The following is a 23,938-nucleotide window of genomic DNA, read 5'->3' as shown; positions in this document are numbered from 1 at the left end:
TCCAGGTTAAGAAATACCTGGAAATTTTGGGAGTGGAGCCTGAGATGGGGTTTGGGTTGGGAGTACAATACTATAGTAGTCCCTCTTCCAAAATGGCTATTTGCTTCAGAACTGATCTCTGTTGCCTGGAAATCAGGTGTAATAGCAGATCTCCAGTCATCACCTGGAGGTTTGGTCATTGACCGTAAATACAGACTTCACTTCACTTGGAGGTTGGGAATCCTAATTACCAGTAAACATATCAGAATATTTGTTATACATATTAACTGAACACTTTCTGATGTTTAAGATAGCAAAAATATTTTTAAGAAATGTAGCAACGTCGTTTAACGTTCACTTCCACCGCACGCTTTGTCTCTTCATTGAGCCAGAATTCATGGCTAGACCCGCCCATCCTGCTCCGTACTGGGCACTGGTACAAATTCTGCACCAATATATTGCTATAAAGGCAAACAAAGCATCCTATATCAACGCAGCTTTCAGAGGCTTTGCTCCCGTCTATTACTTTTCTTCCTGTAAGAACAGGCTGTACCTCCAGATAGGGTCTGGTTATTATGGGCAATCCTAGGGCTTCAACCCGTAGGCGTGCGATGCGATACCATTTAAAAGAGGAGCAGCGAACTGCATTTCTCCCGCTTCAGCCTTGCTCAGATCTTTCACAAAACCCGCCTCTCCCTTCCCGGTGTGGTTTATGGGAGTTGTATTTTTTCCCCTGCGAGAAAACCTTTCCTGTGTAGAAAGCTGGAGTTGCACTACAAATCCCACCAGCACTCTCCTTCTATCATGTGATGCTGAAGTTTATTAACGAGGCCTTTCAAATAGGCATGTGACGAATGCGCACGACTTCCGCAAATGCGAGGGTGCAGGTGTCGCGGATCGGACAAATGTGAACCCTTAGGTAAAGGTGGGTACCATTTCTCGTTGCTTCTATTTTTTTTTTTGTTAGTCGTTAAAAAAGAAATCTCACTTGGGAAGAACAGCAGGACGCTGGAGGAGTGAGTGGTGGGCGGAGTAGCGTTTCCTCCACCTCTGTCAGTTGTGTTACCTAACAGCATAAGAGGAGTCCTTTTGGATCAGGCTCCGACATCCTGTTTCCTACAGCAGAGGCAAAGGGGTCGAAGCCTGTCCCGACCTCTTGCATGCCGTAATCTGCACAGCCATTGAATATTCAAGTTCATTATGGCTAATTGTATTAATCGACAGATCTAATTAAAGCTTATCCTGGTATTTATTTGTTAATTCATTTTAGGAAATGGTTGACATATCAGATTACTGTCAGTTTCTCTTTTGCTGCCTCCATAGTATTTGATTGGTGGGCATAATGAATGAATAGCTTTTTGAATTAGCTCCATGAACTTATCTGATTCCCTTTTAAATCCACCAACTCTGCTAACCATCACTACATTTTGTGACAGCGAATTCCATATGTTTGTTTGTTTATTCATATATACCAGACCTCTCTTGCCAATGGGGATCCAAAGCCGTTTATATTATTCTCTTTTCCTCCATCTTGCCCTCACAACAATTCTGTGAGATAGGGCAGGCAGAGTATGTGACTGGCCTACGGTCACCCAATATGCTTCCATGGCAGAGTGAGGGTTTGAGTCCAGGTCTTTCAGCTCCTAGTCCAACATGCTAACCTCTAGTATTTAGTTGTGTTAAGAAATGTTTCCTTTTGTCTGCCCTGAACCAACCTATAATGGGTAGCAATAGACCTGCTACATCAGTAAACTACATCTGGCAAAAGAGAATCTAAGAACATAAGAAAGACCCTGCTGGATCAGACCAGAGTCCATCTAGTCCAGCACTCTGCTACTCACAGTGGCCCACCAGATGCCTTTGGGAGCTCACATGCAGGATGTGAAAGCAATGGCCTTCTGCTGCTGATGCTCCCGAGCATCTGGTTTGCTAAGGCATTTGCAATTTCAGATCAAGGAGGATCAAGATTGGTAGCCATAGATCAACTTCTCCCCCATAACTCTGTCCAAGCCCCTTTTAAAGCTATCCAGGTTAGTGACCATCACCACTTCCTATTCCAGCATATTCCAAACACCAATCACGCGTTGCGTGAAAAAAATGTTTCCTTTTATTAGTCCAAATTCCCCCCCCCCCCCCCCCGCATTTTAAATTATGCCCCCTGGTTTTCGTATTGTGAGAAAGAAAGAAAAATTTCTCTGTCAACATTTTCTACCCCATGCATAATTTTATAGATTTCAATCATACCCCACCCCCAGACGTCACCTCTCCAAACTAAAGAGTCCCAAATTCTGCAGCCTCTCCTCATAAGGTGCTCCCGTCCCTCAATCATCCTTGTTACCCTTCTCTGCACTTTTTCTATCTCTTCATTATCCTTTTTGAGATGTGGCGACCAAAACTGAACACAGAACTCCAAGTGCAGCCGCACCACTGCTTTATATAAGGGCATGACAATCTTTGCAGTTTTATCATCAATTCCTTTTCTAATTATCCCCAACATAGAGAATCATCTGACTATGTCAGTCTCCTCTTGAAAGGATGTAATTCTGTTAATTATAAGCTGTAAGCGGTAAATTAGATACTGTTTACAGGAGTTTGAGAAAATCTGTGTAGGTTTTGTTATTTTTTCCCTCTGCCCTCTTATAATCTCACCTTAAACTGGCAGTTTTGCTGTATACAGTTATCAAACATTGACAGTTCACTGTTATCAAGTTCTTGAGTTTTTATTCGCAACTATTTGCTTCTACAAATTAACTTTGATAAGATCTGAAAAATGTGGTGTTAACACTGTTAATCAGTTGTAAATTATCCAGAAAAGGATGATTCTGCTCGCCATATGAGGAGTGCTATTAAGTTGCTTTTTAACATTTTATCTTTTCTCCAGTGCTTTGATAATTTTAATTTAGACATGCATAATTTGGCCAATATGTTTACTGCAAATATATTTTATTAAATGGCATGTATTCTCAGGTAAGTGTGCATAGCACTGTAGCCTTAATTCGCTTTGATGCCCCAGAAACTTGTTAAGTCCAATCAGAATAATTACCAGGATTTCCATCTGTCATGACATTTTGTTCTGGAGCCATATATTACTAAACATTTTAAAATACTGGCATATTTTGACATTAAAGTGTACTGCTTCACTTTTCCCTCCTTCAACTGAAAATACTAGCTGATTGGCTATTTTTTGTGGGGTGAAGATGCCTTTCAAAGCAACGCCCAATAGAAGTTGGGCAGCCCCATCCAAACCCAGAGGCTGCGGACCAATGTAGCGCCACACCACCACCTTCGAAAGAGCTTTTTGGCAGTCCAGGGAACAGCCCCATAGGGCTGACAGGACATACACAAGACAGCCATAAGTCCAAAGGCTGATGCACTATGCTACCAGCTCTCAATCCTGGGAGGGAGCCAGCTAAAGTTGGCTCCATCTGTGGGAATGCCCTGGCCTCCCCTCTCCCACACTGGCAACTGAGCAAGATGCCATAGCAGCCCAAATGCAGCCTGGACTTCCAGGTTCTTCAGCAGCGGAGCTGAGTGATGGGCGGCTGCCAAGATAAGGGCTGCTGGGAGGGCAAACTTGCTGAGACCTTACCACTCTCTCAAGCCATTTTGCCCCTCACCACTTGGATGGGGCTGTTAATTACTCAAAGAATTGGCAATGCTAATTTTGTCTGTGCTTACCGGTGAATAAGACTACTTGAACTTGTAGAGACTATTTCTGGGTAAACTGAATTTCAAGTTGTGAAAGTGCTGATCAAGTGAGCTTTCAAAGTATCCCTGGAGTTTTTGAAACACTTTTGTTTTGTGATATTTATATCTTTTGTTCAACTTTTCATGGGCACAAATATTTTGTATTGTTTTCCCCCCATAATGTAGAAAAGCATTTGCTATAATACCAACAGCTCATCTGAGGAATGGAAGAAAGAAAAACCAAGAGGAGGAGTCCCAAAACATCCAGCACTCATGTCACACAGGTGGTCAACAATAAGAAAAGTTCTGTACCGCCTAGTAGAAGTACTGCCTTTTCAAACCCTGCTCCACAGCCACCTTTGCAGAAACCAAAGCTGAAAAGGTAAGAGGCTCAGATGTTGCTGAAAAGGTAAGAGGCTCAGATGTTGCCTGCAATCAGATCCTACCAAACCAGCACACAGTTGTCACTCAGAATACTCCAGGATAAGAAACTCATTGGGAAACCATTAGAAAATTATTTTCATGTGCATCAGAATACTAGCAGTACTTTATTAGTATAGTATAAGGATGGCATATTCTAAAGTTGATTTTGCTGTTTTGGAACACCGCTTTTTTTTCCACATGTATTTTTGAAATAGTTAAATAAGGAATAATTAATTGAACTAATGAACAGATGGCAAACCTAAAATTTGAGGATTGCAGTTTGCAAGGAGGGATGGAATAACAGGTGATTCATTGATAAAGAGTTGTAAATAATAGGCTTCATTAGAGCAGCACTACTGCAACTAATCAGTTACCTTTCTGCAGCAAGGCTTCCAAAAATATTTGCGTGCAGTCCAAAAGTGTCTAAAATGACAGTAACAGGCACAGTCCCATCCCAACTTGCAATGTTTTTTTTAAAAAAGACATAGAATAGTACATAGAATATAATTAGAATAGAATAATCTAAAATACCTGAGTGAATAAGAAACATTTTAATCCTGTGCCTAAGCTCTACTGGTAAAGTTAGTAATACATGAAATCAATATTTTATCCCAACAAAACTTGTGCATCTTACATGAAGAATATTATTTTGATTAGATCCATATCCACTTGTTTACCTGTACATTTACAGAATTCTGAGGTCTGCAGTAATAACCATTTTGGTTCTTCTCTGAAGGAATATTGGCCACTTCCATGAAGAGTCAGGTAGATTCATTCCCTCTTTGGAAGCAAGATGGAGGCCATCACACACAGTATCAACATTCCCCACAGTGTTTTGCTGCTGTCCTCACTCCTACCCATCAGTGTCCACACAAAGGCATTATCACACTAGCCCCTCCTCCCCAGCCTGGCTTTTTTTGCATTCTTGACAGCTTGCTGAGAAGCCCATAGTGGGGGGCACATTATCCTGGGTATGCCATTGTGAAAGCAGAGTTTAGCCCTGATCCCTCCCCATTCTGGCTTGTGGGAAGTGCATCCAGACCAATTGAAGTGATTCATTTTAAAGCCTTTTCGGATACAATGATTATTCAATTTCACAACAAATTGGAGAACTAATGTTTTCATCATAATTTTAAATAAAAATCTTCTCCTCAGAGGCATAAAAGAGAGAGCTAAACCACTTGGAGCAGAAAGCAAAGGCACACAGTCGGCTCCAATCCAGCACTCATTCCTTACAGATGTCTCAGATGTTCAAGAGATGGAGAAAGGGCTTCTGAGTCTCCTGAATGACTTCCACTCTGGCAAACTTCAAGCATTTGGTAATTTTGTGGCCATTTCCTGTTCTCCCAAGCAACTTGTTCTTCCCAATACAGATATGCATTTTACTAGGAGAGCCAGTGTGGTGTAGTGGTTAAGAGCAGGTGAACTCTAATCTGGAGAACCAGGTTTGATTCTCCACTCCTCCACGTGAGTGGCAAACTCTTGAATCTGGTAAACTGGATTTGTTTCCCTGCTCCCATGTGGTGACCTTGGTCTAACCACAGTTCTTTGGTTCACTTTCAGCCCAACCTCCTCACAAGGTGTCTGTTATGGGGAGGAGAAGGGAAGGAGTTTGTAAGTCGCTTTGAGTCGCTTTCTTCTCTTCTTTAGTTCTCTGAAGTTGCATGTATAAGGGTGGCAATCTCTGAAGACAGAATGAGTTTGTGGGCGTTGGTGATAAGATAAAATATCTTAGCTCAGCATAGAGGGATGGAATGGCAACAAGCATTGAGAAGAGCAACGTTGGCTCAAGGATTCATACCAAAACAGTATTTCCAGATATGTGGGTACCAGATTGTAGTGCAGTCCTTCAACATACCTTGACTATTCAGTGTTGACACTGTTGTAAAAGACTGTTGTTTGTGTTATCAAATTGAATAGTGATGTGAGTTTGCATTGCTAATAGGAAAGGGAGCAGCAGTGGCGTAGTGATTAAGAACAGGTGTACTCTAATCTGGAGGAACCGGGTTTGATTCCCCGCTCTGCTGCTTGAGCTTTGGAGGCTTATCTGAGGAATTCAGATTAGCCTGTGTACTCCCACACATGCCAGCTGGGTGACCTTGGCCTAGTCACAGGTCTTTGGAGCTCTCTCAGCCCCTTTGAGTCTCCTATAGAAGAGAAAGGGGGGGTATAAATCCAACTCTTCTTCTTCTAATGTTGTATTTCAGACTTGCTAGTAAGGCAGTATATACATTTTCTAAATGAGTAAATTAAATGTCCTGTAACATGGGAGCAAATATGCTGTATTGGATCTCTAGGGTGGTTACTCATGCTGATTATGGCATCTATCATAACTATACTAGTGATAATACCTGTGTAGCTTCTGAGACTGGATGTCATCACAAAGATTAGTTGTTTACGTGGCACACTGGTGTTAACATGAAATGATCTAAATTCTAGACTGTCTGAATACTTTGTTGTTTTGCTATCTTGGGGTTTTTGCAAATCCTTATAATAAGAATAAAACATACCCCCTTACACACAGATATTCCACAATTTCAAGTCTCTTTGGCTACCTTTAGGGTTGTTGTTTTTTTAAACTCTTCCTCTCTTGGGAAAAACTATTTGTAGTTTGGTCTTTATACACATACATAGGGACTTAAATAGCTTTCCTCCTGGATTGTTCTTGTGGCATAGGTTTTAACCCTTCAAACAGGCAGACCGTTTACATGAATCACTTTAAAGCCCCAATGTGTAAGGAGATACAAGGATTGTCAAAGTGGAAGGATTACTTAGTCATACCAAAGGAAATACAAGTTTAGGGAGAAAGGTTAGAATGATCATGGAAAGCTTTAGAAGACAGTCAATGCAAATGTAAACTGTGAGGGATAAGGTGAAGTTAAAATATCCGTCAACTGCTCTGAACTTAATCATTAATTGTGTAACTGACATCAACAATTTGGAATAATATCAGGAATGAATAGAGAGGTAGAAGACCTATTCTGCGTTAAAATACTGTGTTAGCTATATTCATTTTATGGGTAATGAGTAGCCTTAGTAGATGCTTTGATGTGATTTTTCCAGGCAACAGCTCTTCCACTCTGATGCAAGTGGCAGAGTTGGTTTCTTTTATCATTATCAGACTTTTGAGTAACTCTGGCACTCTGATTGCTTAAGGAAATGAATGTTCCATTGAGCAAATGGAGCACGTGCGAGGAATGCAGGAGAAGCTGGCGCGTCTGAATCTGGAGCTGTATGGAGAGTTGGAAGAACTCCCTGAAGACAAGAGAAAAGCAGCTAGTGATTCCAACCTGGATAGATTGCTGTCAGATGTAAGTATCGATATGGAAGGAAGACTGATTGCCCTACACAGCTAGATCTGTGTGCAAAAAATCAAGCAGGAATTGAAAGGTCAGTAAATGTTGTAACATTCAAGACCTGCCAATTTTGGAGAAATTACATTTATTTTGCAAACTTTGTGTGCTGCCTTTCTGCCCAATCAAGGCCGAGAAGGCAGCTTAACATTTAAACCAAACTTTATGAAAACGAACTACTAAAACAAAAACTCAGATACACATTAAAACCACATAAAACAGTAACTGAGACATTGGGCAGGAGGATGGGATTGTTGAGTGACCACCAGACAAAACAAACATATTCGGGGAGCAGAAAACAGTGACAAACTAGAATTCCATAGTTTTGGTTCCATGGCCAAGAAGGCCATGTGAAGAAGGGATAGTGCGCAGGAAGCTGAAAGGGAAAATCAAGAGAGTCAAAAATGTCCAAGGTGCTTGGAGGTTATTTAAAAACACAGTCTTAAAAGCTCAGCTGGAATGTGTTCCGCAGGTTAGGAAGAGCAAGCCCAGTCAAAAGAAGCCACCATGGATAGTTAACAAAGGAGGGTTGAGAGGTGAGTATTAGGGGAAAAAAAAGATGTCTTTTAGAAATGGAAGTCCAACTTAACTGATGATAGAGACCATGCCAGAAGGGAGGAACAGGCACAAATGGTGGCAAAAGAGAAGCAAGTTAGCTGTAAGGGAGGCAAAAAAGGATTATGAGGAACGCATGGCTGCGAACATCAAGACTAGCAACAAACAGTTCTTCAAGTACATCAAAAGCAGGAAGCCAGCTACTGAGGAAGCGGTACAGAGTCCGTTAGGCGATGAAGGAACAAAAGGTGTGCTAAAAGGTGACAGGGAGAGATTGCAGAGAAGCTGGAATGAATTCTTTGCATCTGTCTTCACCCAGAGAGGAGAGTGAGGAACATTCCCTGCACACCTGAACCAGAAAGCTTCTTAGGAGGTGAATCCAGGGAACTTAGCTTGAGAAGTTAGTGGTAGACAAAGGAAGAGAAGTTCTGGCAGCCATTGATAAACTAAATGCTACCAAATCCCACAAGCCCAAGATTGCACATTTCATCCAAAAGAGTTCTTAAAGAGCTCAAGCATGAAATTGCTGATGTTCTCACATTAATATGCAACTTATCCCTGAAATCAGGCTCCATCCCTACAAGAGACTGGAGAGAGATGGCCAATGTCACACACAATCTTTTAAGAAAGGGGTCTAGGGGGGGACCCGGAGGAAATTACAAGGCCAGTCAGTTTGACATCTGTTCCCTGAGTAGAAGTGAGTAGAGATCTATCATACAAAGATAAGAATTATTAAACATGTAGAAAAGCAAGACCTGCTGAGGAAGAGAGTCAGCACATGAAGCTTTTTGTAGAAACAGAATCCTGTCTTCTACAAACTTACTAAGAGTTCTTTGAGGGGTGTAAACAGACATGTGGATAAGGGGGGAACCAGTGGACATTGTGTGTCTACTTGGATTTCCAAAGGCTTTTTTGACAAAGTTCCTCACCAGAGACTGTTAGAGAAACTCAGCAATGAAGGAATAAGAGGGGAGAGTCCTCCTATGGATTCAGAAACTGGTTGAGGAACAGGAAACAAAGAATTAAGATATAAATGAGGAAGTTCTCACAATGGAGAGATGTAGGAAGTGGGTGTCCCCAAGGATCCGTTTTGGGACCAGTGCTTACTCTTTAACTTATTCATAAATGACCTGGAAGTAGGGGTGGAAGTGAGTGTAGGTGGCCAAGTTTGCAGATGATACCAAATTATGTAGGGAGTGGTAGAGAACCACAAAGGGATGCCGAAGAGCTCCAAAGCGGACCTTGATAAAATTAGGTGAGTGGGCTAAGAAATGGCTTAAATGTCACAGTTCAATGTGGCCCGAAATGTAAAAGTGAAATTGCATTAGGGGCAAAAAATCCCAAACTTCACATACTGCGCCTTCACAGGGGTCGAGGTGCTATCAGTCACTGAGACCAGGAGAGGGATTTAGGCGTCTTAGTTGATAGTTCCATTAGAATGTCCAACTCAATGCATGGCAATGCAGTGAAAAAGGAGCAAACTCTATGCTGGGGATAGTGGAAAAGAATTGAGAATAAAAAACTGCAAAGATTGTCACGTACCCTTATATAAAGCCATTGAATGCGCGACCCACTTATGGAGTACTGTGTTCGAGTTCTGAGTGGCCACATCTCAAAAAGGATATCGAGAAAGAGATAGAAAAAAGTGCAGAAGGGCAACCTTGAGGGATGATTGAAGGAGTTGGAGCACCTTCCTTATGAGGGAAGAGGCTGCACGGCGTTTGGGACTCTTTAGTTTGGAGGAGAGCGTCTGAGGGGATATGAGATTGAAGTCCCTATAAAAATTATGCATGGGGTAGAAAAAATGTTGACAGAGAGAAATTTTTTTCTCTCTTTCTCACAATCCACTAGAACCAAGGGGGCATTCATTTAAAAAATGCTGGGGGAAAGAATTGGGACTAATAAAAGGAAACACTTCTTCACATAGCGTGTGAGTTAGTGTTTGGAATATGCTACCACAGGGAGGTGGTGATGGCCACTAACCTGGATAGCTTTAAAAAGGGCTTGGACAGATTTATGGAGGAGAAGTCAATCTATGGCTACCAATCTTGATCCTCCTTGATCTCAGATTGCTAATGCCTTATGAGATGAGTTAACTCAGGAGCAGCAGCAGCAGAGAGCCGGTTGCTTTCACATCCTGCACATGGCAGGCTCCCAAAAAAGGCACCTGGAGTGGGCCACTAGAGTAGCAGAATGCTGGACTAGATGGACTCTGGTCTGATCCAGCAGGCTAGTTCTTATGTTCTTAAGGCTCACTTGGGTTGGCACCAATCCTATTTCAGAAGATGGGGGCACACAAACAGGACCTTGAAAGATTATTTGAGTAGTCAGGCAGTTGGCATGCTGGTCCTATGCTGTAAAGGGCTTTGAAGATGAATACCAGCACTTTGAATTGGGCTCAGAAACACACTGGGAGTCAATGCAGATCAGCCAAGACTTTACTGGAACTGGCTGACTATATAGTTATGAAACAGAGACTAGTATTGTCCATGACTAATTTGGGGAAATATTTCAAAGTGAACTTTATGAGTTGCGATTTAACTAGGAGCATTCTAAATCTAGTATGATAGTATTAACTTTGGCTCTCATTGTATTTTTCTCTCTTTCTTTATATTGCAGCTGGAAGAACTGAATTCTTCAATGTATCCTTTTCTTCTGAAATGGACCAAGTAGGTATTACAGTGCCATCTTAAGCTGGCCAGTGGATGTTAATGAACTTAGAAGTGTAGGATGCTTAGGATGACACTGTTACAGTGCCATCCTAAGTACACTTTCTTGGGAGTAAGTCCCAGTGAATGGGTTTCAGTAGGATTCTGACTAGATTTGCTTAAGACTGCCCTGTTCGTTGCTCAAATTATACTTCTTACTGAATGTGAACTGCAGTTTTAGTACAGAATGAACAACTGAGCATGAGTGCTCAAAGCACTTGAAAAAGGATTTTGCCTTCAGATCTGAAAACATTTCCTCTTTTTTAGAAAAAAACTTTGTATTAGCAATTGCCAAACTAAGCCACTCCTCTGAGGACTACATTTATAGGTGATGGCAGTGGATGGTCAGAAAAAAAATGTCAAGCGAGGCTTTGGGGAGAATGGGTTATTTTTAGAAAGTGGCCTTTGATAAAAACAGAATATGTCTTTGTTTCTTCTCAGTACAGAGATCTCCCATAAACAATAAAATCATTTAACTTCCTGCTGTAGTAAGAAGCTATTTGATAAGATATTTATGTTGGACTACCACTGCTGTCTTGATATGTTTTCTTTATTTTTGTTCTTTTTCTTGTGATTTGTTTCTCTTTTAAACCTTCCTGCCCCTAAATTCATCTTGTTTCTTTCCCACTCTTAATATACACAAATCATTTTCATATCATGTTTTTTTCAAGCAACATATTTATCCTGATGGCATATGTATTCTCATTTTCTATCCTCCATTTCAGTATTTTTACTTCTCTACAAACACCCTTGTACTCCTCCCATTTGTCTTCAGTTTTATGTATACATCAATATAAAGTGGGTTCTCAATTCCTCTTTGTCCTTATGGTGGGGTTACCTACTGTGCTAAAGAGCATGGGTAATATTGTTTTATGTCTTGGATGTAATATGCTTCCAGTAGTTCTGAAAATTAATTTTAGTATTTCTTATTATTTTATTACTACTGAGAGAACACATGTGTGGTGGATTTTCTGGGGACTAGCTGCTAGCCCATAGGAATCTTCCTCCCCATCACAGTAAGATTATCCGTGAACCCCACTGCACCAGTAGCTCCCAGCAGAAAACAGAGAAAGCTGGATTTGAGGGGATAGGTCCATAGATTGATGAGTGAGGTATGCTTTTTAAAGTAATAGTTTGCTTTTTAAAATAAACAACAAACAGAAAAAGAACAGGAAAAAACATGCTGAGGTAAATATTAAGGAGTTTCAGGATGTCAGATTTTGAACTGTACAACCATCAGGAAAGTTTTCTTTCTGGTATAGCATATTAACAAAGTACTCTGTTAAAACTGAATTATACCCCAGGCCCAGCACTTCAATACACTGAGTTCCCTTAACAAAGAAATTTAACTTATAGGTTTGATAACTCCTCACAGATCTTTAATTTACTCTCCTCTGACCATCAAAACCTAAACCCTTCAAAACATGAGCTCTTTTTACCAACAACCTTCTTCTGTTAATACTTAACCATTGGGCAACTCTGCCAGTCTTTTTCTGTAGAGCTTTCCTATGTCTCTCTAAAATCCCAACTAACTTCTTGAATCCCGTTGCTCCCAGTGTACATTTAACACTAGAAACTTAAAAGACCTTGTAAAGTTCAACCCTTTGAAATTCATTTCCTTAACAGTTCACTGCAGACAAAAACTTCATTTAGCAGATACTCAGGATGTTCCAAACACCAGCACAAGCTAAAAGCAGTTTCTGGATGTCATTTTAATCTGCAGTGCACTCTTTTTCTGACTCCTGCAGCCACTGCAAGTGAATCTATTCATACATTTCTCTTGGCAGATGTGAATGCTGCAATTGTACTGGGGTGGAGTGTAGGGTACTAAATGGCCATGTCTTGCTGCTATGCTTTGTATTACTGCCTTATCTGACACAGAATGTTGGGAAAACTTGAAAGCGCGTTTGTACGCTCAGTGTTCAAATCAGCTGGAATTTCATATAAAATTTAAAGTTCTAATAAAACAAACCTGGCTTGCTTAAGTTAGTTATAGATACAGCTGTCTCTTTCCACACAGTGTAGAAAATCAAATACAGTTTCATGGGGGTTTTTTTACAGTGATACTGTCTATTTAATGAATGTTTAATTATCTTAGCAATAAAATTATTTTAAAGATGAGTATGACTTGTTTCTTCAAAAAAATTATTTTTCATTTAAAAAAATGTGACCTCTGCCTTTAAGCCCTGATAAAGGTTGCCATGGTGGCTAACAAATTAAAAACATACATAATAAGATCACATCTTAAAAAACATTACAACCAACAAAACACACATAATTAAAAATAAATTAAAACCAGGGCTAAAATACAAATATAACAACAATGAAAACGTTTCACAGGATGGAAGAACCATTGAGGGAATGCTAAACAGAAAACATCTTCAGCTGCTGGCTAAATTCAGCAACAGAAGGGAAGAGACAAGTCTCTGAAGGAAGGGAGTTCCAGAGTTTTGGTGCCATGACTGAGAAGACCCTCTCCAGGTTTCCGCACTTTTGGGAAGTGGGGAGCAACCAAAACAAGAGCCTTAGGAGATGACCATATGTAATTAGAGTATTAGGTTCATAAAGGAGTTGGCAATGTTTGATAGGGATAAGTGCTGGGAAAAATTTTGTTATAATTTTGGGTCTCAGATTCAGGAGGAAGACCTGCACTGTGATTTCTGGGTTTTGGTTAGGTTCAGGATTCAAATCCATATTTTGTTTGTTCAGGTTCCAGAATTTTGGAACTGTTACTTTTTAAATAGGAAAAAATTCAAGGGTCTAGGGCAGCTGTTTTTAAAGATAATGATACCAAATTTGCACAGAACACTGTCTTCTCTCTAATCTAAAGACCCCCTAAGAAGAATGGGGAAAGGGGTTTGATTTTACAGACAATACTATACATCCAAGGAATTCCTGGAGGAGGAGGAGGAGGCAGTGATGAAAGACTGGGGCTTGGCTAAGTCACATAATATATTTGTTAATGAGTTGTCTCCAGGTTAACAGCTTTGATCAGTCACATGTCAGTACCAAGAATGTCACTTTAAAAGCCAAAGAACTGCTTTTATTGACAAGGGGCAGCATGGGTAGAAGTGGACAGTTTCACATCTTCTGAGACTTTTTCCCAATTCTAAAGAATCCCCAGTGGAAAGTTATTCACATAAATTTGGAGCTACTGAGCATTCTCAACATGGCACAGATTCCTCTATGGAAATTCCTTCTCTGGGGCTTGTTTCCAAAGATGACTGGCTGACAGCAGCCACCTCCTGATCCCTTGCAGAGATCGGATTGAAAAGAAATGCTGTTGGCTTGTGAAGTCAGAAGAATCAAATAAAAATGAGGCACCTACAGTTGCTGATCACAAGCATGCAAACACAAAAAGCAACATGAATTTTTCAAGGGATTTTTTTTGCATTGCATAAAAATCCTGGATTTGTGATACCATTCCAGAAAATCATACCAAAATTTTTTGTGTACATTTTCTGCTTGGAAATATTGGAATGCACACCTCTGTTCCTTCAGATATGTTGATCGTAACCTATGTATGGCTTTAGGGACCAACACCAGCACCTTGAATTGTACCTGGAAACAGGTTGGGAGCCTGTATAGATAGGCCAAGGCTAGTGTGATCTGTTCTCTAGTAAACATAGTAGCTGCAGCATTCTGCACAAACTGTACACTTCTAAAGGGCACTTCTATGTATTGTCCATTGTAGTAATCTAGGTGTAACCAGAGCATGCAGGACAGTGGCCAGATCCTCTCTGGGCTGCAGACAGGGAGGTTGTGGGCAGGTCCAGTCCAACAGGTTGGAGCTCAGCAATAAACCAGGACACAGAAGCAACAGGAAACACACTTGTTGCACCCAGGCAGAGGCAAGCTCACGGCAAGGCTTATATAGAGAGCCTTGTTCAGGGGACTGGGATTCTGCAAGGAGTTAATCCTCATCAGGTGTTGAGACTTCCAATCTCCCATACTTTGCTGCCAAACTAGCACTCCTGCAGTAGCTGCCTCTGCTTCTGCCTTCTATGCACAGCTGGCTCGTCACTGGATTCCCTAGAAGGATCTGCAGGCTCCTTCACCTGCACATCATCAGGCAGGGAAGGACTGGGAGTTGGCTCTGCTGCCAGGTCTTCCTCTGGAGCAACCAACTCTGGCTGCAATCTGTCCTCAGGTTCTGCCTCAGAGTCCTTTGTGTCCTGATGAGTACCCAGGGCTGGCTCATGACACTCTTTCCGAGGCCACAGCTGGCTTTTACCATCAAGGATGGTAAAAGTCAACCCTGGTGACAGCTGCCTACTTGCTTATCCATGAGTAGGCCTGGGTCCAAGAGCACACTCAGACTATGTATCTATTCTTTCAAATACAACCCAGCCTAAATCTCTGGGATATTTTTATTTAATTAATTCATGCATACCTCACTTTTCTCTCGAATGGAAACCCAAGGTGACTACATTTTATCCTCAAAAAACCTTATGTGGTAGGTTAGGCTGAAGGAGTATGACTGACCCAAGGTTACCCAGCAAGCTTCCATGGCATAAGTGGAGATTCAAACCCAGGTCTCCCAAGATATTCTAAACTACTAACACACTAATTCACCCAAATCTCGTCAAGCAGTTTCATGTAGATCTTAAAAAGCATAGGGTGTGTGGGTATGGAGAGAGTATGTGGGTGTGGCGAGGGCATTCCAGGGGTGTGGTGGGGACCGGGAGGACGACACACCAGTGCACTGGGTGCTTTTCCCTCTTGCTACGCCTCTGGCTGAGGCTTCCACCTGATGTTGCCTTCTGGCATTGGTATTCAGAGGTTTACTACCTCTGAACATAAAGCTTCCCTTTAGTCACCATGGCTAGCAGCCACTGATGACTTATCCACCAAGAGGTATCCAATCCCCTTTTAAAAGCTGTCAATGTCTGTTGCCCTCACTTCATTCTCTGACAACTAATTCCACTTTTTAATAATTCACTGTGGAAAGAAGTATTTCCTTTTGCCCATCCTGAATACTACTGCGGGGGGGCAAGGCAAGCAGGTGAGCGGGCGGGCAAGTGAGCGGGGGGGCAAGGCAAGCAGGTAAGCGGGCGGGCAAGTGAGCGGGCAGGCAAGGCAAGCAGGTAAGTGGGCGGGCAAGTGAGCGGGCGGGCAAGGCAAGCAGGTAAGCTGGTGGGCGGGCAAGTGAGGGGGGCGAGCAAGCGAGGAGGGGGGCGTGCGGGGGGGCAAGCAAGCGGGCGGGCTAGTGGGGGCAAGCGGGCTGGGGGCAAGTGGGGGGCGGGCGAGCGAGCCAAATGGCTCTTTGAGTAAAAAAGGTTCCCGACCCCTGGCCTAGCCGGCTGCGGGCGAGAGATGCGCCCGCCCTGCTGCCTGCACGGCGGGCAAAGATGGGCCCGGCGGCTCGGCCTGGCTGGCCACCGGGAGAGCACCCGCCGCACAAGCAGCGGGGCGGGCAGGACGTAAAGACCGCGGCACAGCCTGGCCGGCCGCGGGTGAGGGATGCGCCCGCCCTGATTCCTGCAGGGCGGGCAAAGATGGGCGCGGTAGTGGATCGGCCTGGCTGACCGCCGGGAGAGCGCCCGCCCCGCAAGCAGCGGGGCGGGCAGGAGGTAAAGCCCACGGCACGGCCTGGCCGGCCGCGGGCGAGAGATGCGCCCGCCCTGCTTCCTGCAGGGCGGGTGAAGATGGGGACGGCGGCTCGGCCTGGCCGGCCGCCGGGAGAGCACCCGCCCCGCAAGCACCAGGATGGGCAGGAGGTAAAGCCCACGGCACGGCCTGGCCGGCCTTGGGCGAGAGGTGCGCCCGCCCTGCTTCCTGCAGGGCGGGCGAAGATGGGGACGGCGGCTCGGCCTGGCCGGCCGCCGGGACAGCACCCACCCCGCAAGCAGTGGGGCGGGCAGGAGGTAAAGCCCACGGCACGGCCTGGCCGGCCGCGGGCAAGAGATGCGCCCGCCCTGATTCCTGCAGGGCGGGCGAAGATGGGCGCGGCGGTGGATCGGCCTGGCTGGCCGGCTTCCTGCAGGGCGGGCGAAGATTGGTCCGGCGGCTCGTCCTGGCCGGCTGCCGGGAAAGCGCCCGCCCCGCAAGCAGCGGGGCGGGCAGGAGGTAAAGCCCACGGCACAGCCTGGCCGGCCGCGGGCGAGAGATGCACCCGCCCTGCTTCCTGCAGGGCGGGCGAAGATGGGCCCGGCGGCTCCGCTCATGGAGCCGCAGAACAGTGGCGGAAGAGCCGCAAGCGGCTCGCGAGCCACGGGTTCCCTACCCCTGCCTTAGTAGGATGCAGGAACACCACGAAATAATTCAGCCTGTTCCTCCTGGCTATTAAAGTAAGTAACTCCTTTTTGTTAAACGTTCTACCCTTGTGGCATGGGGATGGGGAGGGCAGAATTTGGCCAGTGTTTGGTTTCTGTGGGCAAATCTTTCTATCCTGGTGGCATGGGGATGGGGAGGGCAGAATTTGGCCTGTGTTTGCTTTCTGTGGGCAAATCTTTCTACCCTGGTGGCATGGGGATGGGGAGTGCAGAATTTGGCCAGTGCTTGGTTTCTGTGGGCAAATCTTTCTACCCTGGTGGCATGGGAATGGAGAGTGCAGAATTTGGCCAGTGCTTGGTTTCTGTGGGCAAATCTTTCTACCCTGGTGGCATGGGAATGGAGAGTGCAGAATTTGGCCAGTGCTTGGTTTCTGTGGGCAAATCTTTCTACCCTGGTGGCATGGGAATGGAAAGTGCAGAATTTGGCCAGTGCTTGGTTTCTGTGGGCAAATCTTTCTACCCTGGTGGCATGGGGATGGGGAGAGGAGTTTTTGCTCAGTGCTTGGCTCCGTTTTGCAAAACTGTCTACCCAGGTGGCATTGGGGTGGAGTGGGGAGATTTTGCCCAGTGCCCCTGCTGCAGACCCTGCTCTGGAAATCCCTTCCCCCAGAACGCCCAGACCATGCCCTCGCCATGTTGTGCCCCACCCTGCTCCGTTTGGCACTACGCGACTGTTTGAATCCCACCACCATCGGAACCTGTTGTTAAAATTTTTGAATCCCACCACTGGCCATACCCGTCATCAGATACACTGCTGGAATTGTGTACTGGATGCAAGCAGAGCTGGATGATCTGGACAGAAAAACAAGAAAACTGATGACAATCCACTACTCATTACACCCGTGTAGTGATGTTGACAGACTTTACCTACCCAGAAAATCAGGAGGTAGAGGGCTTCTGCAAGTGAAACAAACGGTGGAAGAAGAGAAACATGCACTGGCAGATTATGTGAAAAACAGTGAAGAACCAACATTGATGGAAGTCAACAGCAGAAAACTGCTCAAAGTGCAAAAGACAAAGAGTGAGTACCGTAAAAAATACACTGCAAAGCAGAAGAGAAAACTGGCAAAAGAAGGCTCTCCATGGACAGTTCCTAGAAAAAATTGAGGACAAAATTGACAAGGAAAAAACCTGGTTGTGGCCTCACAAAATGGAAGTTTGAAAAAAAAGGAGACTGAGAGCAGTTGATTCTTGCAGCCCAAGAACAAGCAATTCGAACAAACGCCATCAAAGCCAGAATTGAAAAAGTCAACCACAGATCCCAAGTGCATGCAAGGAAGCAGATCGAAACAATAGATCAACACATGCTTAGCTGCTGCAAGAAGATCGCCAAGATGACGGACTACAAGCAGAGGCATAATACTGTTGCTCAGATGATTCACTGGAACTTGTGCTTTCACAAATACCATCTGCCTCTCACAAAGAACTGGTGGAATCACAAACCGGAAAAGGTCACTCAAAATGAACACGTAAACCTACTTTCTCACTTCCCAATTCAGACTGACAAAAGTTTTTGGAACACAATAATCCTGACCTCACTATCGTTAGGAAAAAAAAGAAAGTGTGGATAGTTGATGTTACAATTCCTGGTGACAGCAGTGGATTGGATGAGAAGCAACTGGAAAAACTTACCACGATCATGAGGATTCAAGGATTGAACTACAAAGACTCTGGCACAAACCAGTAAAGGTGGTCCCTGAGGTGGTGATCGGGCTTACACTGGGGGCAGTGCCTAAAGATCTTGAAGCGGCACTTTAAAAAAACAATTGGCTGGCTGACAAAATCACCGCCATCATGTCAGCTGCAAAAGGCCTTTCCCTACTCGGCTCTGCGGTATTATTCACGATACATCACACAGTCCTAGATGCTTGGGAAGTGTCCGACGTGTGATGTAATACAAAATCCAGCATATTGATCTTGTTTGCTGTGTATAACTGTTTTTGAATAATAATAATAATAATAATAATAATAATAATAATAATAATAATAATAATAATAATAATATAATAAAAGTACTGCAAACTCCTAATAATCTTGGTTTTTTTCTACTGTACTTTTCCATGTCTCTGATATCCTTATTGAGGTACAGTGACAAGTAATGCACACAATATTCCATATGAGGCTGCACTATAGATCAGTACAGGGGTATGATACTCTTGGCTGTTTTATTTTCAATCCCCTTCCTAATAGTTCCTAACATATTAAAGGTATTTTATAACATTCTGCAAATTAGCCATCTCCTCAGCCCAGGATAACAATTCTTTGCTCTGTATTGGCTGAAAGCCCAGAGAACATTTGTTGTGAAATTTGGTTCCTATGGAGATGCTGTAATGTACTGACCTTCAACCAATCCAGTAGTAATTCTGGCTCTCAGAAGATATCTGTAGTGACTGCAGTTCTCCCCTGAGGTAAAGTAGTCGGCATTCTTCTCACTTACTTTTTGTTCAAGGTTTGGGGGAGATATACATAATTTTGCTTTGTAACTGAGTTTTAATGAAGGTTATGATCTCTGCTCCTCTCTTGGACCCAATGGACTAAAACAAAGCAGGCTCTGGTAGTAAAAGGATTAGAGTCAAAATTAAGTGTGTGCTTCATACAATTACTGTAACAACCTATAGGGCAATGCCCATAAGGGTTAATTTATCACATAGCTAGCAATGTGAGAGGGGTGATGGGAACAGCTTCCTAGCATAGAAGATGTGATTATTTGAAATGTAGAGAAGGGGGTAGATATGTATCAATACAGCAGAGAATCATAGCTCTAATATTTAATTTCTGTAACATTAACTTAGCACATATCTCTACCATAATTCTCTCTGCCTGGTTACAGTGATTTGAGTTGTCAAACTATTTAACAAATATTGGCAAAACCAGATAAGTTCAATGCCCAGGTACTAAATTAAAATGAAGAAGGGAAAGAAGTAGAAACTCATTCAACTATAAGATGACATTTGACATGATGTTGGCCATGACAACTTGATGAAACAGTGGGTGAGACTCTGGAAGAATTCTTTAAAATTTATAGCATGTTATCATTTGAGATAAAATTGTTAAAAATGATGTATAGATGGTATTTAACACCAAAAATATGGGCAAAGATGTATAAAAGTGTGTTAAATAGATGCTGGAAGAGTCAACAGCAAGGGAGCTCTTTTCATATGTGGTGGACATGTAAAGAGGCTATGACCTTTGGGGATATGATACTAAAGGAACTGAAAAAAACTTTGAGGCCTTTCTGTTGGGAATAAGGGTGAAGACCTTACGAAGGAATACAGAACTCTGTTTATGTATATGACAACTACAGCAAGAACTCTATATGCACAAAAATGGAGACGCAATAAGATATCCACAAAAGAGGGCTGGTTTCTAAAAATTACAGAATATGCAGAAATGGCAAAGCTGACTGCATTATTAAGAGATAACAGTTAGGACAATTTTTTTACAAAACTGGAAACCCTTTACAGAATACCTTTTGAAAAACTATTCAAATAGAGAAGTAGTGTCAGGGTCTGATATCTAAAGAATGGAGTAGGTTGTAATTAACAGAAGACATTTAAGAAATAGTGGATCAACATGTTAATTATATGCACTGAAGTTAGAGTTAACCTGTAGTCAAAGATGAGATAGCTGGAAGTCACTATACGAAGTGTAGTGGGTTGTGCCTTTTTTTCTTCTTTTTATATGTTTATGTGTTTTGTTGTCTTTTTATGTGAGAAAATAGAAATATTAAAAAAACTATGAGATGACGTTTGGAAAAACATAATCATAAGCAGTGAAATTCACTTGTCATAGAAATCATCCATACTTTTAGAGTCTTGAGGGAAAAAATGCTTTAGTTAAATATCCCCCCCCCCCCATTTTAACCAGTGCCAAGCTTCTTTAATGTTGCAGCTTTGCTATTCACTTTGTCATAGTAGGAGGAAACTGAATGATTTGTGGATAACCCCATAAACAAACAAACAAAAATTAAAAACGCTTCTTTAAAAAGATAAACAAATAGGCAAGCAGGAACAATCTGAGTGTTCATTGGTTGAGGACAGATGAAACGCAGATTTCAGTGTCTCCTTGTTTTTCAGAGCTGTTGTGTCTGAAAACAGATTCAAATTCTGAAACCCAAATTTATTCTCTGTGAAAAGCCATCACTCTTCTTTTCTGCTTCTAGGTGTCTTCTAACGGCTGTCAGTCAGTCAGTGTGAACCAGTTATTTGAGGGAACTGCCTCTCCTTCTGTCATGATTGCAGCAAGCATGACTCCTGTCCTACACAGTGTCCAACAGTGGCATTTGGAGAGTTTAGGGACAACAAGCCCCAGCTCAAATCAGACACCAGAAATGTTGCACACACGATTCAGTTCTTGGACACCTCTTGAAAACAAATCTCTTAACAAGCAGGTAAATCAATAATGATAGTCTGAAGTCAAGCATTTAATTCAGATTGCTGTGCTTTTGCTGCATATTGTAGTGCTGTACTTGCCCACTGCACATGGCTTTTCTTTTGCAAATGCATATGCATTAATTCTTTCACAATTTCGACAGGAAGTACTGAAATGTTTTTCAGATTAAGTTAATCCTGTTTTTCAGCATCATTGCAGCACAAATGACTGTGGTAATTGTGCATCTGAGCCAGATGGTATCTTTAAAGACAAGTGTGACTGGAATTCTGTTTGCCAGCTCCATTCATACCTGACTCTTTTATTTGCCTAAGAGTCCAGCTTTGTCCCAAATGCAAGACCTGTGTCGCACTAGTCACTATTTTAGAGAGATACCTGCACTATTTGGTTACTACAGGTCAGTGTTGACCAGAACGAAACTACCCTGCAGTTGTTTACATTTTGTAGCAAACATCTACCTGGTATTTTGATATGTAGATCATCTGGCAATAAAGGTACCCTAGTGATATAACATGGCAAGCTGTATCATGTTGTAGTGTACTACGTATTGCAAAATATATCTGAACAGCAATCCTGATAGTTGTAAGCATAAAAAACTGGTGAGTCTTTATGGAGACCAAGCCAACTGGAAGCCACAGTTAGGTGTCTGTAAACCAACAACATTGCCACAACTGAAATTCTGTGAGGTGTTAATACTAGATGTCATTCCCTTTTTAGTAGAGATGGTGAAGAACATTAGAAGTGGTACTGAAATACTTACATTTCAGTTCCAAAACTGGGAAGCTAGTCTGTGTGGGTACATCAATAAGTCACTGCAGACTTACGGGGGCGCTGGGGGTGTGCAAGGGAAAAGACATTCAGAGGTGGTTTGTCATTGCCTGCCTTTGGGTAACAACCCTGAACTTCCTTGGTGGTCTCCCATCAAATCCTAAAGCTGACCCTGCTTAGCTTCCAAAATCTGATGAGGTCAGGATAGCATGGACTATCCAGGTCAGGGCAATTTTAAGCGGAAGCTTAAACACTCCAAGCCAGCGTTCAGTGGGACAGGGGACATCCTAAACTCTGCCCCAGCCCAGTGTCCGAGTTGCTGGACAAACGTAAAACCAGCCGGGGTGAGATCATTGAGGCCAACCCACATTGGTTGTAACCCACAGTGCTGAATAGTGGGATTACCAGGCCACAGTCAGTCACATCACAAACTCTATGTAAGTTATCTGTTCTCTCAATTAAACATAGTAAAAAAATTGCCAGGTCTCATTAAAGCACCTAGTGATCACATATATTGTACTGTAATAGTTAGTCAAACTACCATCTGTAAAACCCAGGTTTAAATACCGCCACATAAAAACTTGCTTCGTGAGCTTGAGCCAGTCACACGCTCTCATCCCTGACCCTGGCTAGTATGTGGACTGGATACCTCCAAGAAATACCAGGGCCATGATGCAGAGCACTCTCCAATACATACATACATACATACATACATACATACATACATACATACATACATACATACATACATGAAATGGTGAAATTGTGTCCTCCCCCCAAAACTGCGCCCCTGGGTTAGGGAAGACAGAAAGAATGCCCTTCTCAGCCTCATGCTTATCTGTCTGGTGTGCAGGCAGGCTCTGGCCCTGGGCACCTTGTTGTTCTATTGGGGGGCTGTGCAGGTGCTGCACAAGCTTGCACTATCCTGACTGGTGGCAGCCCTGGCAAGGGGCAGTGGGAGGGCGATGAGCGAGCAGGTAGGTGGTGGGCAGGCAGAGGTAGGGTAAGGTGACCAGATGGTCACCTTCCTCATCTGGGACGGGGAGGTGGTTGCTGTAGCGGTAGCGTGCAGTCGCGCAGGGAAGCGCGATCGGGCTTCTGGGGCTCGCTGTTTGCAGCTCTGTCACAGAGGCTGGCGAAACCGCGAGCCCCTGAAGCCTGTGGGCTCCTTAATGGCCGTAATCTTGCGCAACGCAGGAAGCGCACAGGCTGGGGCTTGCCGTTTGCCGCCCTGTGACAGAGCGGCAAACAGCGAGTCCCAGAAGCCTGTGCGCTCCTGTGGCCGGGCGCACGGGAGGCTGCCGCACTGCCTTGCGCCCCCAAGGCAGTGCAGCAGCCTCCCAAATCGGGACAATTTGTAGAACCCGCGAGACGCGGGACAAATTGTCCAAAGGCAGGCCAGTCCCGCGAAAAGCGGGACGACTGGTCAGCCTAAGGTAGGGGCCAAGGCAGAGGTGGCCAAATGCACTCCCCCACGTGACACTCTCAAGTGTTACCTGGGACATCAGCCTGTCTGTCTTACCCTGCCCCGGACACCACTCTCCTCCAAACATCTCTTGCCTTGAAAATCCTACAGGGTCACCATAATGTAGCTGTGACTTGGCAGGGGGGGAAAGTCCAAGACTACTGGAAGTGTGGCTATATAAGATGCAATTGGTTTTATTAAAAATCTGGGGTCCTGAAATGGTTGGAATGCAGGTTCATTTCAGAGAAGATTTTGTTCTATTTTCAGTGTGATATTCCTCTGACTGTAAAAAAAAAAAAGGTGGTTGCGGCTTGGAGTTTAAATAATCAGAGCAGT

General features: G+C 43.5%; 2 protein-coding genes across 5 annotated transcripts in view; both read left to right on the top strand.

Moving 5' to 3' along the window:
* Positions 1 to 767: 767 nt before the first annotated feature.
* On the top strand, positions 768 to 12,826 carry CCDC28A (coiled-coil domain containing 28A). Of its 2 annotated transcripts, none has more exons than XM_048489659.1 (6): positions 768 to 904; positions 3,853 to 4,048; positions 5,245 to 5,408; positions 7,246 to 7,400; positions 10,617 to 10,639; positions 12,342 to 12,826. In XM_048489659.1, the coding sequence occupies exons 2-6, from the start codon at positions 3,891 to 3,893 to the stop codon at positions 12,394 to 12,396; spliced, it is 555 nt and encodes a 184-aa protein (XP_048345616.1). In that variant the 5' UTR covers positions 768 to 904; positions 3,853 to 3,890; the 3' UTR covers positions 12,397 to 12,826. The 2 variants fall into 2 exon arrangements, with proteins under 2 accessions (XP_048345616.1, XP_048345606.1); XM_048489649.1 differs by having other exon boundaries at positions 776 to 904; positions 3,879 to 4,048.
* Positions 12,827 to 19,360: 6,534 nt separating this feature from the next.
* ECT2L (epithelial cell transforming 2 like) overlaps positions 19,361 to 23,938 on the top strand; it is a 47,928-nt gene continuing 43,350 nt past the window's right edge. For all 3 annotated transcript variants that reach the window (XR_007243914.1, XM_048489621.1, XM_048489625.1), the window contains exons 1-2: positions 19,361 to 19,388; positions 21,143 to 21,370. Coding sequence is in view for 2 of the 3 variants with exons in the window: in XM_048489621.1 (XP_048345578.1) it covers positions 21,212 to 21,370 (159 nt within the window). In the remaining variant the exon portion in view is untranslated. The remainder of the gene's footprint in view (positions 19,389 to 21,142; positions 21,371 to 23,938) is intronic.

The sequence above is a fragment of the Sphaerodactylus townsendi genome, linkage group LG01, assembly GCF_021028975.2.
Source record: "Sphaerodactylus townsendi isolate TG3544 linkage group LG01, MPM_Stown_v2.3, whole genome shotgun sequence".
In the NCBI taxonomy this organism is placed as follows: domain Eukaryota; kingdom Metazoa; phylum Chordata; class Lepidosauria; order Squamata; family Sphaerodactylidae; genus Sphaerodactylus; species Sphaerodactylus townsendi.
Note: the sequence above shows the minus strand (reverse complement) of the source record. Positions and strands in the feature narration are given on the sequence as shown.

Excerpts from the sequence above, each read along its gene's own strand:
- CCDC28A (XM_048489659.1), top strand. The coding sequence starts at position 3,891 with ATGGAAGAAAGAAAAACCAAGAGGAGGAGTCCCAAAACATCCAGCACT. Across the intron at positions 7,401-10,616 it reads TGGATAGATTGCTGTCAGAT|CTGGAAGAACTGAATTCTTC; the intron begins GTAAGTATCGAT and ends TTTATATTGCAG. Across the intron at positions 10,640-12,341 it reads GAAGAACTGAATTCTTCAAT|ACAAAAACTTCATTTAGCAG; the intron begins GTATCCTTTTCT and ends AGTTCACTGCAG.